At 40.9% G+C, this 16,633-nt stretch overlaps 1 protein-coding gene across 3 annotated transcripts in view; it reads right to left on the reverse strand.

Annotated features, from left to right (window-relative positions):
- The window catches only part of LOC134538456 (zinc finger homeobox protein 3-like), a 310,779-nt gene that overhangs the window by 199,459 nt on the left and 94,687 nt on the right, over window positions 1-16,633 (reverse strand). Inside the window, exon 5 of one of the 3 annotated variants that reach the window (XM_063379783.1) lies at window positions 5,440-6,136. The exons of the other annotated variants lie outside the window; for them this stretch is intronic. Within the exon in view, the coding sequence (XP_063235853.1) occupies window positions 6,123-6,136 (14 nt within the window). The 3' untranslated portion in view covers window positions 5,440-6,122. Of the gene's footprint in view, window positions 1-5,439; window positions 6,137-16,633 lie in introns of those variants that run through there. 3 annotated transcript variants of the gene reach the window in all.

A 16,633-nucleotide genomic window follows, 5' to 3' on the forward strand; every position in this document is an offset into this window, starting at 1 on the left:
GTTTAAATGTAGTCTTTTACAAAAAAATGCAGTATTATTGACTTTGCAAAATTTTAAGAATAGATAACTTACTTACACGTAGTATTCTCAATAAAAACTGCTGTTAATTAAGCTAAGAATTTCAACCCCCTAGCGTGTATAACTGAAATTAAATTTTTTTTTAACAAACCTACTAAACTAATTCGTAATTCATTGAAGCAAGAATTAAAAAATAGTTAAAACTACGTGAGACGCCGATTTTAAAGAAATTTTTCAAACATTTATCCCATGCTATTATACATGGCTGAAAAGGACATTTTCGCACTTAACTATCTTGCCACACTTTAGGTCTATTCATGAAATGGTCCATATCATGAGCATTTTTTCAAAAACATTTTTTTTACGTTAAAATGTCTGTGGTCGTCACTGAATGTCTCTAAATTGCACGCAACACAAAGTTGCCGCCTTGCGTTTAGAGGCGACTGCGCCATTGGTGCGCGCACTGATTTCACCCTTATGTCCAACGTATAACAGATGTAACTTCAGGGAAGCGATCCTCTTAACGAATAGATCTAGCAGAAGCCGGGTGTTCTTCCATACGGGATATTAAGGTTGGTCTCGTACGCCGTATTGGTTATTTCATTTTCTTGCCACTACCGTTAATTTAGGGCTTGTGATGTTAATTTATTGCGATAGCAATCTTAAAATTTATATTACATGTAAATTTTCTCAATATATATATTTAAATATCATCCAATATCGGTAAAAAAAACGTCATAAATGTGTTTAGAATTACATGGTAAGAAAATCAAGCAAATTTCCTTACGTAATATAATTACAAGAAAATGTAATAACCAAGTCAAAATGAGAGGCCAAATCTTAATACAGGATTCAAAATCAAGATCTGTAAGAATTTATTGAAGCCTGCATGAAAACATTTACTTTCACCATTTCACACGGTCAAGCTTGAGAGACAGTCGGATATTTTTCAGATGCAGTTCTAATAAAATCGTTTCTCAAATTATGATATCGTGAAATGCCCATTGATTTCAGGCATAGAATACTGTTGATGTACACTTAAATTATTCCATTATTCAAGTCCTATTTTATTAAAATATTAGTTTTGACATAAACTATAAATATGTAAGCAATACTTTTTTTTTATTTGGAAATTACTATGACTTATGCATGACATAACATAATAACTTTCTAACACACATATACAGTACTTGTTTATAGAATACAGCTTTTTTTTTCCAAATCAAAATAATAATGATGCAGACTTGATCTTTAAGGCGAAGTTAGAGACATGATGTTAATCACGGAGATACTGTTTGTTGTAGGCTAACAAATTATAAACAGGCTACGCTAACACCAGCTTTTATTTGCAGAATTTTTTCTTCCCGTTTTCTTAAGTCACTTATACAACTTCCAATGAAAGTATTGTATATTGTAAGGAAAGTTTTAAAATTATATGGAATAAAATCAGAAATGTTACCGATAGTATAGTTTGATCTCACAGCAGCTCCGATTTGTAATCGTTATTTAAGCTTTTCTTCAAATTTTATGTTTTAATCGCTTTGGAAAACACAGTTGATTTAACATGTCTTCTCTTACGCCCAGCTTTGAAAAACGGAAAACCAAACAGCAAAAGCACCGAAAATCAGCGACATGGCCGGGTGTGTTGTGCATGATAAGTCGTTATAACTCATAACTGTGTGTAGTGAGCACAGGCAACACCACGATGATAGCCGTGACATCCTTCTGCTTGTCGAGGCAAATGATTACACGATGGTCTACCATTGCCTTCCGCTGGTGTGTTGTGTAAATATGTTACAAATCAACCAAAAAAAATATTTAAGTTTCTGAGTTCATAAGCTTGTTTAAAAATAGATTTTTGCGCTTGCTTGTAGTCACGTGTGAATGATTTAAATTTTTAATTTTGTATAGGCCTAATTTAAGAAATAAAAGTAAATGTGCTAAATTTTCTACCAAAAATAACACCTTGAATAAATGATGGCTTATTTCTTTGTAGATTCGTATAGCTGATTCTTCGGAAAATCTTCGCCAGCTTCTAACTCACGAGTTATATGTTCCGTTCTTAACAGCGTAAAAAGGCACACGGAAGTGGAGAAAAATGTTTTTTTGTAAACATTTAAAAGGTTTTTGAAGATTTTGAACAATACTTCGTACTTATATTTTGAATTAATTTTAAAGTAAAAAATTTTTTATAGTAATCTAAATGAAAGCTAAATCGAAATTATAGTGATGTACAAGTTTGGCCTGAAGTGAGTTAAAAGCATTTGCCTACTTTCTATGAGTCATATGGAGCAATTACACCTATTACAGTATCTTGCAGCAAACTGAAGAAGGTTCGCGTTCTTGTTTGCGTTGAAGTCTCCGAGGAACTGCACTGATGCTCTTCCGTCCGACGTTCTGCGTACCATTCCTGAGAAAAATATTGCAGCGCTATTCTTCCGTCAAGCTGCTGGGCGATCTGCATGGGTGAATGGGATGATGGGTTGTCTCGTGAATTAGAGCGAAAAAAAATTGGCAAGACCACAACACGTACACAATATATACAAAAAAAATTCGCTCCACAGCACCGCCGTCATTTCTCGCGCAAGTGAAACAAAACGATGCTACCAGAAGTCACACTACGATAGCAAGGAATTTGGTTTACGGTTAGGGGATGTTATTTGAAAAAGAACAAGCTGTCAATATAATTCTCAGGGTAACTTCCCACGAGTACATCACAAATCCAAGAAAAAAAAATGTATATTATAAGCTATAGAAAAACATCTGGAATTGTTTAGTACAACGTGTATGGTAGGTAATTTACAATGTTAGCACAGCAAACGTATTTTACTTCTTAACCACATGAAGATTTTAACAAAAAAATAATAATTTGTCAGTGATTAGAATTCTTGGGAAGAAGTTCTAGGCTATTACAAGAATTATTTCCCTGGTTAACGGGTGGTTGCTTTCCAAACCCACCACACACGTAGCTCCGCCATACTTCCAGTCTTCTTGTTATGTCCGCGGGCGGCACCGCTCAGGAATCGTGTTATCCCCGACTCTACGATGTAAGTTTGAAACACGCACCAGGATTACGCAGAAAAGCATTTCCATAAACCTCCCATTTCTTCCCTGACGAGGGGGGAAACTGCGTTAGGGACTCGGGCGAGGGTGGGTGTATGACAGATTCCCGTTAAGGAAAAAAAGGGGGATAGTTTTTTTTTAACATTATTATGTTAAGGGTGGTGGGGATGAAATAAAAAACTCCATGGCACCCATGTGTGTCACTATGTTTCATCCCTCCACCAAGAGAATGGCAGGAGGGTGGAGGGAGTAATCTAGAAAAGAAGGGGGAGGGAATAGAGGGGGAAGGGTAGAAAGAGATAAATTAAACTTACAATCTGAAAGAGCCCCACCCCTTGGATTTCGTTATCAGATGGTATTGGAGAAGAGCGCTCAGTCGTCGTGGTTACAAGGGAAAATGGCCGTTGGAACGAGCAAAAATACTTCAGTTTCAGTCCACATAAAAAAAATGGATTAGGGGAAATGCGTGTTAGAAACACATATAGTTCTTAGAGTCTCAATTAAGTCTGTCGCATTACTTGCCTCCATTTTGACAGTTCTCAAAGTAAGTACCAGTGGTAGGCTTACCAGATATTAGGGAAATATACAGATGGAGCATAAGGTCTGATTTCAGACGCTAGGGTGAAGCCAAAAGGAGAGGGGAATATCATCAGTGTACCACACGTACCAATATGGCAGCCGTTTGTTTACAAATATATCAGCTGTACATGTATTGGAGGTTAAATTGGAAAATAATGACAACGCATATCATTACTTTTGTATTATGAAGATTCATTTTGGACTTTTAATATATATAAACATATCAACCAGTACTATTTTGATCAAATTTTCTTCCCAGCGGCTGAACAACAGTCATTTATAAAATCAGGCTAGAACAGCTGATACAAATTTAATCAAACTGCTTCACGTCTGACGGCTAATTCTCAATCTGTATCCTTTCCTAATAGCTGGTGGTAGGCTTACCAATTTCCCAAATCTCTCTTGCAAAGCAACACATGATGTTCTGTCAGCGGACACCGGTAACTAGGGACTGGAAAAATTCGGTGTTTCAACGACCTCTGGGCTGAACTTCACAATCCCCTAAATAATCGGGCAAATGCCACCTGCTCATTGGATATTGACACGTGAGATTTGTGAATTTAGATGCTTGCTATTCCGTAATTCTGTGGTTGAAGGTTTTCCATTGGCTTAGAATCGTTCAGATAAACTGTGAGGCAATTACAGAAGCAGTATGACGGGGCATGTATTTGAAAATGAATCCGCTAATTTTTTTCCCGGTCAATACTTCAGTTGTTAACAACTGCGGCAGAAGGATACGTGAACCACTGGCAGTAATGTTTGAGAACTGTTTAAGTTTCAGGCAAGTTACGCGACATAGGCTGTAACTATGTATCCGTACAAATAAAAAAAAAAAGATAAATGTTCGCTTTTTCAAACTCTAAAATCTCCGAGAGTTCTTCACAGATTGCTTTGAAATTCTGAAATAACGTTGCATCTAATACGCACGTATTTTTATATACCTATGTCACACCTTTAACAGGTAAAAAGATAAATAAAAATATTGATGGGTAAATGTTTATATATAGGTATGAATGTTTGTGTGTTCATCTTGTGTTTTGTAGAGAGATAAAGATATAGTGATATGTAGTTAGAGTTATAGATGCATGGAGAGAAATAGAGTGATTTGTAAATATATGGATATATATATGGATTATATAGGGAGATAGAGATAGATGCTTTTTATGTGTGTACCTACTTCAATCAAATTACAAAAAAAAATAAAAAAAATTGAAGATGCATAGCAACACATATCGGGCATAGCTAGTATAAAATATAAATCAAAGTAAATAATAAACTAGTGTGCCTGCAGCGTCCCAGCGGATGGTCGGGGAACGTTGCGCCTGCTGGTGTGTCGTGTCCCCGAAGGCCACACAACAGAGAGAGCGAAAGTAACGGACAAGGGAGGCAGGGGGAAGAGAAGAGAAGAGTGAATTATTAGCCCGTCTCCCATGTGCGGCCAATGAGCTATTACGGGACCACTCCCCCCCGACGGGGCCTTGGGGTGCGCATTATGCACGCTCCACGCCGCACAAAATGGCCGCCCCCGCCGGGCAAGATGGCCGCCGCCATGAACGGAACGGGCTGTAATCACGTGTTGCCTGCGCAACGAACACATTACTGAGGGAAGTGCATGCGTGTCTAATCATGTCCAACAATAATGGGAGGAAATAAAAATGAAATTTTAAAAATGAAAATAAAAACTGAAACTTTTGAATTGAAAAGATTTATTTTTAACTGCTACATAAACAAAAATTGACAGCAAAACAGAAAAAAAACATATACACAAAACAAATAAACCTATTCTACACAAATTGCTAGATTGCTTCTTTCTAAAGAAGGTAAATTAATTTTCAAACAAACAAATGTGAAATAAATTTTTATACACATTTACTTCAACTTACTATCTATGCGAGGCATTATTGGAAGGTAAAGAATACCTTCCCTTTTTTTGTCATAATTCTACCAATATATATTTCAATTTAACAATTTTTTTTTGCATTTCACATATCTACATATATAAACATTGTAAGCAAATAACAAATTATAAAAAAAATAATTATAATGTCCAAGGTTTTTTTTTGTTTCGGGATTTTAAAACATTATGCTTGACAAAAAAAAATATAAATAAATAAAATTACTGTACAAATGAAGAAGAAGAAAAAAACAGAAACATTCTTTAAAAAAAATTGAAAATTTTAAAAAAGAATTGTTTGTTGAAAATGTTGGTGAGGCACACAGTGAGCTACAGCCAGTTCGCTGGTGAACACGTTTAGTCAGTAGGTACCTGTACAGAGCGTCTGTGTTAACCTGTACCGGGGAGCGCGCACACACACACACACAGCACCCAGTGTAACCGAGTCTTCCGAGCTACACGTCTCAAAGTGCGTCTAACTGGACCGGGGGTTCCCCGCACTCGCTCACTGCTCGGACGAGGGGAGGTCCGGCTCTTGGAGCGCGCCGTCGGTACCGCGGGGCTCTCCTTAGAACGACTTCTCTGAAACGTAATTATTTGCCATTTGCTAAAAGTACTTCCCCAGCTATATATATATGAGCGAGTCTTCAAGTACTCGCCAGTAGCTGATGTGTAACATCTAAACCTCGGTAACGAGCCGAATTCAATGTCGCAAATACTTACACTCGGCACGAAATTTTTACGTAGAATTCTTTAAAAAAATAACGCCGAGCGTGATAAAACATACAGATACATTTCTCGACGCGAATGACACTTAGTTGCCTTTCCCCGCCGCTAGAATTCTCTGCCGGAGCAGCTACTTCGACTATTTAATTACTAGCAGACAGAAATTTTAAACTATATAATGAAACTGCTCCGATATCCTCGGTTTCGGACCTGATTTTCAACAAGGGATGTTTATTAAAATATTGGCCATATTGTTAAAATTCATTTAAAAAGTTTATAAAGATTCCCTTTGATTCGCGCCAACCGGCACAGATGGCAGCACCGTGGTTGTTACACATTTCCGTTCCTTGAAGTCCGTCGCATTCGCGAAGTTACTCCCACCAAACGCCGTATACCGAGAGCTAAGATGTTACACATCAGAAAAAAAAAATCAAATTATATAACACCCCAATGCATTCATAGTCAAATCCGTGGGTACAAGAATGAAACACCAATGATAGAGACAGACAGAGGGAAAGGTAGAGTGAGGTAGGGAAGTAAAAAAAAAGAAAAAGAAAAGACAACATTATGCGCTAGCTACTATACAAGGACACACAACCCTTTTCGGCACACTTTCATGTTCCTTATATACCTCGTGCAAGACGAGGAAGAAAAAAAAAGGAGGTGTTTTGCATGCGTGTCTGAGGGTGGGGTAGAGATGCTAATGGGGGGGGGGGGGGGCAGAAGGGAGGTTACATATGCAGATATTTTTTGGGCATGCGCTGGGCACACGCCCTAGGTACGTGGTACAGGGGGGGGGAGGGGGCAAGTGGAAGTGCGCCCAGGCTATTTTCCAGGCAACCAACACAACAAAATAAAAAATAAAATAATTCATACGAGGTTCGCCATGCATGGCGAGGAGGGCGGCGGAAATTTAAATACCGGGAAGTTGGGTCAACTCGACCCTCATGCATAATGAAGCTGTTCCTGGCAGGAGTAAAAGGGCTGGCGGTCGCTGAAAAGAGAAGAGGTGGCGAGTTCTCTGTCGGGACGCGTGGTTTTGCATACACCGGCGCGAGCGCATTTGCCTATGCACACGCGCTCAAGTTGAGGGGGGGGGACGAATAAGGGAGGGGGTTCGTTTCTTTTTTCTGAATGGGTTTGGCGGTTAATGCCAAAGAGAGAAAGCGAGCACGTGCTATGACCGACTTCAGAAGTTCCAGCGCGGGCTACAGAAAAGGAAAAAAAATATAGGTATATATGTATGTACGGACGGAGGGGCACCTACACTACCGCAACGACGGGGATAAATTACGTTTTAAATGCTCCCCCCTCCCTTCCTTACCCGGGGAAGGGGTGATTGAAGCAGGGGCTTGCGAGGCTAGAATAGCTGCGCACGCGCAATGGCTCTCGGATCCCTGAGGCCTGTTGTGACAGGATGCGTCCCGCCAGCATCACGTCTGGAGTTAAGGAGCGATTTGGGGGGGGGGGGGGGGGGTCGCTATGCCTGCGAGAGCGCGCCAAGCCACTTCTTACGGAAGAAGAGTTCCGGTGCGAAGTGGATAAACTTACTATAATACGTAAAATGTTTTTTACCCTCAATCAAATACCTATAACCGAATGTACGGTTTTAAATGTTAATCAAAATAAAATAAATTCAAAGTTAATCCTGGCTTTCAGATCTAATACTCGTTATAAAAAAAACCATTGATAAAAATAACTAAAAACACCTCCGCACCCATTTTTCTACCTAATAATCCACCGGTTTGATGGGAACTGAAGTCGATAACATTTTATCAAAATCATGACCATTGACTTGATTATTTAGAAAAGATTAATATGTAAATGTAGTGAATTACTTGTAAATAAATTCTCTTACGCACTTAAGATGATTTTCAAAAGTTATTTTTGAGACAGTTCTGCATAAGTGGTTTTTTTTTTGTTTTTTTTTAAACATTTTTTTAAAGCTACTTCGACTGTATTGTCCCGCAAAACGTCATTTATTATTTTTAAGTTTGCTAAACTTACCAAGACAATTCAAACTGAAAACAATCGGTACACTATTTTTAAAATGCTATTGCCGTTTTACAAAAGCATGAAGTGGATATGTAAGATGCTGGAAAATAACATTGCATATTTTCATATTTTTATTTTGTAGAAGCCGCAAGTATACAGAATTAACAACAAAATTATTTAGAGTTTTCATATTTTATTTAGTGTGTATTTGTTAATATCCCCACGAAGGTAAGTGGCCTTGCGGGGTTTCTAAACTTTCCCCCACCACAAAATAAGTAAAAAAATATATAGAAATAAAACAATTAGTCGAAATGTCCAGAACCGACTCTAAACTTATCACCAGTCGAATCTCCATGACCAGGATTTCCACGCATCTTCTTTCTTTTCTTTTTCGGACTTCTAAGCGCGTCGAAGGTGCCGCGACGGATAGCAGAGCGGGGTTGAGGAAGACGAACCAAACTCGTCGGTCACGACGACTTCCCTCCATTCACCCCTCCCCCCTCCCAACCTCGGGCGGTTGATCAAAAATGTTCTACCCACCACCTGAAACTGATTTTTTTTTGGTAAGATGGGGGGGGGGGGGGAGATGGCCCCGCGGAGGAAAGGCAAATTGGTCTTTGACGGTCGCGGTTTTTACTGTTTTCACTCCTACCATTGGTGACCCTCGAAGACAGCGACATCGCTGGTTGTGCTGAAGGGGGGGGGGGAGGGGGGGAAAATTTCACGAAGATCATGCACGGTAGCCAGCTCGGGCAGGTAGCGGCGTCCCTGAAGGAAGTTAATAGAGTTGCTTTGTTCGGCGGAGCCGCGGCCGAAGGATAAAAGGAGGGGGAGGGGGGTGTATCTTATATTTCTTTGTTCCTGAGAAGTGCGTGGGACTGAGAAAACTGAGCCCAACAGCTCCTGTGCTGTCGTCAGTGGTATCTAAAACCGGTGGAAAGAAGAAAAATAACTACATTTTACGGAACTTTTCACCGAATAATGTACCTCGGATTTTCGAAGCGTTCATCGCTGGATCTTCGTTGAGCGTGTTTACTGTGACGTGTACTAGTTTTTTAAAATGGTTTACCAGTGCTTTGTGGTGGATCGCGTGATTTCATGCTCACTGTAAGTTAATCATTCTAACAGTGTAGTACACACATGCTGAATGTGTTTCAAGCGGCACTCTGGCCGGCAAACTTACATGTAGGTCTCCACGTCTTGTGCAATTATCAAAGAGGCGCGTATTTTTCGAGTAAATACGAGGGTCGTTCAAATAGAAACCAGGATTTTGTTCATTCGACTCAAGTAGTGAGGTGAGTGGTGACGGGAATTCAAATGAAATTCCAAACCGAAATATTACAGTATTTAGGAATACAGAATATTTTTCGAAACAAAGGTTGGCATACAGTAAAAAATTTTTCACCCTTAACCAAGATTCTTAGAAAAACTGATCCAAAATACAGTAAATAAAAAACATAGGAATATAGAGCTCATGCGATCGACCAGACGGCCGCCTTAAAGGCTATTCCTAAATTTAACTCGATACGTATTTGCATTTGCTGTTCTGACAGAAATATTTTTAAACAGGTATTCACTTAGTGTAACATCGTGTGTGTGACAATCTGCACGATTCTTCGTAATTATCATCAAATGCGACACCGTGCCATATTCATGACGTAAGATTTTATCCAGGGCAAGCAGTGGATACACAAAGAAAAAAAAATGTAGTTTTACAAAATATTCCTTTGGAAACCAGTTGCCAAGAAATAGTTTGTATTGCGAATTTATACAACACATGACTATGGTTATTATTTGCATATATGAAATACGTTGTTTTTTAGAGATGATTTTGAGTATTTCTTACGAAAATTGGCTGAAATTTTAAATTTTCATTAATGATTTATTCAGCCATATATTCATTTAAACCATGGAAAAGATAAGCGAATACCTATTCTATGACTGGAATTAATTTTTCTGTATCATGCTTATTATGCGCACAGTAATCGCTGGAAAGCTATTAAGGGAACGATTTACAAATGACTTTAAATATCTGAGGTACAGGGACAACACACTTATTCTGAAGAGATACTGTTGTTTTCATATAAATAATCAAATTTACAAAAATCTATTTTTTTCCCAGGTGACTTGTGGGGTTAAAAAAAAAAGAAAAAATTATACAAAAATTCCTATCGCATGAGGAGAACAGCTAGGTAGGCCTACGTGGTTGGGGAACCGGTAAGGAGCCGGCAGGGGAGAGGTAGAAATAAAACATGCATACTTACACACTCGCATACATGCAAACTTTCATACTCGTATACATGCATACTTACATACCTACTTGTGCTCTTGCACACATTCACATTTGTATACTTGCGCAATAGCAGTGTTAAACGCTCGCATACTTGAATAAATTTTTTTGATGTCCGACCTCAGCCAAATATAATTATGTTTCCTATACCTAATAATACATTAAGCAACAAGTTTCACTTCTGTCGTGCGTTTTTTTTCCTTAATCATTTTAGTCATTGCAATGACGTGTTGATAAAAATTACCTACACAAGTAAACGTGGTTATTAATATACCGAAAACAATATATGTATGTTATAACGACCGAATAATTGATTTGTAGAGTCCAGAAAGCATTATAGTATGGCAATTTTTAAAAACCACTTTGTGGACGCTACATGATTATTTCAATTATGTTACAAAAATGTCCTGTGTACACAAAGCCGAACATTCGAAAGAAAGAAAAAAACAATTGCAGTTGCCACGACTAATTGACCGGTGCAGTAACGAGCTACTCTGGTATTAACTGCCTGCGAGTTCTTCGTCGCTCGGTGAGCTAAACACAAAGCGGGGACAAAGGAAAGAGACAAAAGCCGTGAAACCAAAGACAGCTCCAGAAAACGAGGTGGTTTTGTGGAGGATTACTGGAAAAAAGAGAGGGGCAGGGGGGAGGAATCACCTCCAGTTTAGAGAAAACAATGTCGCCTGTTTTCCAGGGGTCGCGTCGCACACAAGGCATTGTCCTTCCGGGGAGAAAGACGACTTTTAATCGCTCCACAAAAAGACCAGCGAAGTTTAGCGGCGCGCGGCGGGAGTTTTTGTCGCCTCAACAGACGACGTCTGGGTAGAAGAAAAGGGGGGGGGGGGGGGGGGAGTGGATGTCACGCCTCCGAAAGAAGGCGAAAAGACCGTGGTAGCCGATGAAAATATATTGTTAAAAAGGGGTTTTGTAAGCGGAAACCAAATCCCCCCCCCCCCCTTCCTTTTCCCTCGAGCGACGCATCTTCACCGACCGCGCTACAATGGCCGGGAGGTGAAAAATCTTTTAAAGTCCCCTTCGGTCCGGACAGAATCTTCCTTTGCCCGCTGCGGGCGGAAGAATTCTTCTCCGGGACAAGGTAAGGGGGAAAAAAAACCACGGGTTAGGCCGCGCGCGGGCCGAAAAGAATCGACAATGGCCTCAAAAGGTACCGACACAACGGAGATGAGCTGAAGGGGGGTGTGGAGGGGGGAGAGACAACGACAATGAGGCGAGATGGACGCGTATTGCGGGGCCGGCGTGCGAGCGAGCGAGAAACCCCGGTGGCGAAGTGGCGGTCCATGCGCGCCTAATGCATTTCTTGAGAGCCTTCAGTTTTGTGGCTTTTCGGCCTGTCTCTCTCGTGGTTCCTCGGCCATGTTCGGGCGAGTCCGCCGCCCGAAGACAAACGCCGGGAGCTCAGGTCAGTGTAAATACTCAACACCAGGGGCACTTGCGTCCCTGGTCAAATATTCCAGATACAAATAAAATTCAAAGCAGACCATGAGTCCAAGTGCCCAACCCCCGCATGGTAGACCCTTTTCTACTCTGTCCAACACTTCATCCGGACCATCCTCTGTCTCCTGTAAATTCCTGCACGTAACGCATGCCAATTTGCATCCCGCATGAATGCGCCCAGGGTTTGACCTGTGTCTGTGCAGGTTTTACCTGGGCCCAACCAATCTCTAGTTATAGCCTAGATTTTGAAGAGTGAGGGTAGTTAGTCATGGCGCCAATCGTTCCCATTGCTGGCCAATCCCTTCCTAGCACACGATGCATGTGACCCTCTCCCTGCATGGCTAATCCCAGAATGACTAGGCGTATAGGCTTTGGCCTGAGACGCACCTAGGTCTCTCCCCTAACCCGGACCCCTCCAAAATACGCTTAGTTTTAGTTAGGTTAGAAAAAAAAATCAATCCGGGAGCTCAGATGCTGCTGTTACCTCCACCCACCACCATGCGCCATAGTCCCGGACAGAACATGTAAACGGGCCTAGCATCCGACCCTGCGTGGTATATGTAGCACATTGCCTCTCCTCTGCCTCGAACAACCCTTCATCCATACCTTCCTCTTCCCCCTGTGTTACCATACACATGCCCGGTGTCTATGCAGGTTTTACCTGGACCCAACTTGACATAGGTTTTAATCTAGTAAGATAGGGGAGTCGGCCGTGGCGGCTATCTCTCCGTGGCTGGCCAATCCCCGAACAAAGCACTCGATGCATGGCTAATTCCCTGGAGTGATTAGACCTGAGACGCACATAGGTCCCTCAAAAAACACACTTAGTTTTAGTTAAGTAACGAAAAAAAAAACAATTGACAGCACGTTAACCATGATCGGGCTATGCCTTCGGCTACCAATCCAACCGCAATCCCCTCCGACGTTTCTCTGGTAGCGCGACCAATCACCGCAAGCAGCCATATTTTATATTTGCCTCGGCACTAACTACCAGTATCTCTAATATTAGCACTGTCAGTCTTTATAGGAAGTACATTAAAATTGTTTTAAATAATTTAATATTTATTGGCGGTGTACTCAAACCCACGAGTCCTTCATTCTCAGCTTGGCACGACGTCCTTGAAGATATATATTTTATATTCATGCAAGCATAACGTAGTAGGTTTTCTTTCAGCAACCACACAAGTAATAAATGTTACTAGTACAAACCACACGGATAATATATACGTATATTATCTGTATATATTCCGCAACTTTTATTGCTAGTAAAACCATTATAATTTTGACATACGTTTTGATGTACTTTTTTTTGTAACATTGCTTTTCTTGCTTTCACTCGGTGAAATAAGTAGGTACCAATCTTGTCTCAGCCAATGAATATAATACAGTGCAATATAGAACGTCTTTGGTATACCTAAGTTAAAATAAAAACGCCTTGTATTAAATATTTTTCGCGGCCATTATAGTATGAAGAACCTACAGCGAACTGAAAACCATGTTGGTGCAAAACATTTTTCGCAATAAGTCACCATCAACACCCATACATGTTTTTGGTATACCACAAGGACGGACGTCTGTATGTCGATAAGGTCGAAACTAGCTGGTGCATCGCGCGCCTTTCCGCGTCTCAAGGGTGGAGGTGGCGCAAGGCGCGTAGCGAAATTCTGGTCTCCCCGGGCATATTACAACCGCCATGTTGGGAAGAGACAATTGTGCGGTCGCTGCCATAATTTCACTAACGCATGCTGCAACCGGATTCTTCGAATACATCTAGTGATGATGGAGACATCTGCTACCATGTACTGGATGGAAACGTCTGGTGAACGAATTTGAGGACTTTTCACGACCATATAATTTTTTTCCTTTAATTTGTTTAGTATCACAGGGTCATTTCTATATGGAATATTTAAAATTAAACATATTTGGAAGTACATCAAATATTTACAAAAACGTGGCTACATTTGCGTTACAAAAGTCCAAATTATTAAAGCCGACACACTCTCGAGGCGTTAAAAAACATCATTCAAGTTCTATACGGCTGCAAGAAATTACAATTTCTTGACTTAAATACAGAGTCTCAACTACTTATTTCAGGACTTTAACGTAACAAATCCTTCGGTTATGTTACCGTAAAAAGGGGTGGATACGATCAGAGGGATTAATAATATCAAAAGATTTTAACATTATAATTATCAACATAATATAGCAGAAAAACAAAACTATACATGGGACAATGTATTAGAACTATCAATATAAGAAAATTTTCTAATTTGTCATGCTTTATCATGTTTAAAATATAATTTTGCGAACTTTCGTAGCTCTGAATCTATTTTCCCCGTGTTGCGGTACTTTGTGGTGGCTGGAGTAAGCCGCACCGCCCTGCGGCCTGGCGTGGCCTGGAGCACCGGGAACTGGCCAGTGTTGCTCGGGCGGGACACGGGCGGGGCGGGGCGGGATTGGCGAGGCCTCGGGCGCAGGGCGCTGCCCGCTCCCACGCTCCCGCCCGACAAAAGCAGCTCCCCTGCGCCGACACCCGCCTCGCTGCGGTGTGATTAGTGATCCCGCGCGCCGCCACCCGACTACCCACTGCTACTGTGCAGACACCGCACGTTGCAAACATCGAAACCAATACCTTAACTACGCCTCGTTCTCGCGGAGTGAGGCTTTGCATAAACCTCGAGTAGCTGCTGGTTCGTACTTGTAGACTTGTGGTCAGTCTTACTCTGAGCTCACACCGTTGCCACAGATTGTGGCTTGGCAAACTTCGAGTAGCTGCTGGTTCGTACTTGTAGACTTGTGGTCAGTCTTACTCTGAGCTCACGCCGTTCCCGCAGATTGTGGCTTGGCAAAACCTCGAGTAGCTGCTGGTTCGTACTTGTAGACTTGTGGTCCGTCTTACTCTGAGCTCACACCGTTGTCACAGATTGTGGCTTGGCAAAACCTCGAGTAGCTGCTGGTTCGTACTTGTAGACTTGTGGTCCGTCTTACTCTGAGCTCACACCGTTGCCACAGATTGTGGCTTGGCAAACTTCGAGTAGCTGCTGGTTCGTACTTGTAGACTTGTGGTCCGTCTTACTCTGAGCTCACACCGTTGCCACAGATTGTGGCTTGGCAAACCTCGAGTAGCTGCTGGTTCGTACTTGTAGACTTGTGGTCCGTCTTACTCTGAGCTCACGCCGTTCCCACAGATTGTGGCTTGGCAAAACCTCGAGTAGCTGCTGGTTCGTACTTGTAGACTTGTGGTCCGTCTTACTCTGAGCTCACGCCGTTCCCGCAGATTGTGGCTTGGCAAAACCTCGAGTAGCTGCTGGTTCGTACTTGTAGACTTGTGGTCAGTCTTACTCTGAGCTCACGCCGTTCCCGCAGATTGTGGCTTGGCAAAACCTCGAGTAGCTGCTGGTTCGTACTTGTAGACTTGTGGTCCGTCTTACTCTGAGCTCACACCGTTGCCACAGATTGTGGCTTGGCAAACCTCGAGTAGCTGCTGGTTCGTACTTGTAGACTTGTGGTCCGTCTTACTCTGAGCTCACGCCGTTCCCGCAGATTGTGGCTTGGCAAAACCTCGAGTAGCTGCTGGTTCGTACTTGTAGACTTGTGGTCCGTCTTATTCCGGTCTCACGCCGTTCCTACAGCGTGTGGTTTGGCATATCTCTGCACTAGCCGTGTTGAGGCTCAACAAGGCAAACGCCTTGGAAACTAGACCTTATTCATGACAGTTTAGAATTCAAATCCTAATTTAAAAAACTGAATATGCGATTTATTCGAAGTGCAGATAAGCTGTTGCATATAACGTTGTGAACTATTTATTTTGAGGTAGAGAGTCATTGTTTTACATTATAAATATGTTCATACAATTTTAAAATTTATTTCTGGGTCTGTTGCAGCTAGCCATACATAATTAATTTATATAGAGAACCGCATGATGGTCGATCAACAGTCTGAAATTTTTTTAGTAAAAAAACGGTAATAGTAAGTAGGTACTTAACTAATACGAACAAAATCCTAAATATTATAATATTTATGTTATCTTATAACATAACCATTACGTGAAATATATTACTTATTACGATACCATATAAATGTTTTCTTTAAATCGGATTTTTTATTTTAAATAAAAAAGTTAGAAAGAAAAAATATATGTCCTCTTGCTATTCGAATTCCACATTCGTTGAGTATATTTTGATATATGCATTCGAATTCTATTCTAACTACAGATCTGATATTCGCGCAGGTTTAATCGTTACCCGTAAAGCACTAACTTTGCGTCTAAGGTACATATACTGCCTAAAGTTGTGAGGTCTAAATTCATAAGGTGATTAAGGCTGATTATTCATGACATCGTTTCGGTTTAGGATTCACTAACGTCCTGATGCGTAAGAGATTGTAACCTCGTAAAATATCTCACGAACATAATGCAATACGCTTGTTGAATAATTCGTCAAGTCAGTCATTGACGTAACCGTTTGCGAGATGGATAATATTTGGAGCTCCAACTGAGAGGTTAAATGACGTGACTAGCGGCTACTACAAACACTATAAAACTACTGAAAGCGAACCAAAGCGAAAATGTTTATTTAATATGTATTTACAGGTCTAGTTAAGGATTTGGTACT

This window comes from Bacillus rossius, chromosome 13, assembly GCF_032445375.1.
Source record: "Bacillus rossius redtenbacheri isolate Brsri chromosome 13, Brsri_v3, whole genome shotgun sequence".
Taxonomy (NCBI): domain Eukaryota; kingdom Metazoa; phylum Arthropoda; class Insecta; order Phasmatodea; family Bacillidae; genus Bacillus; species Bacillus rossius.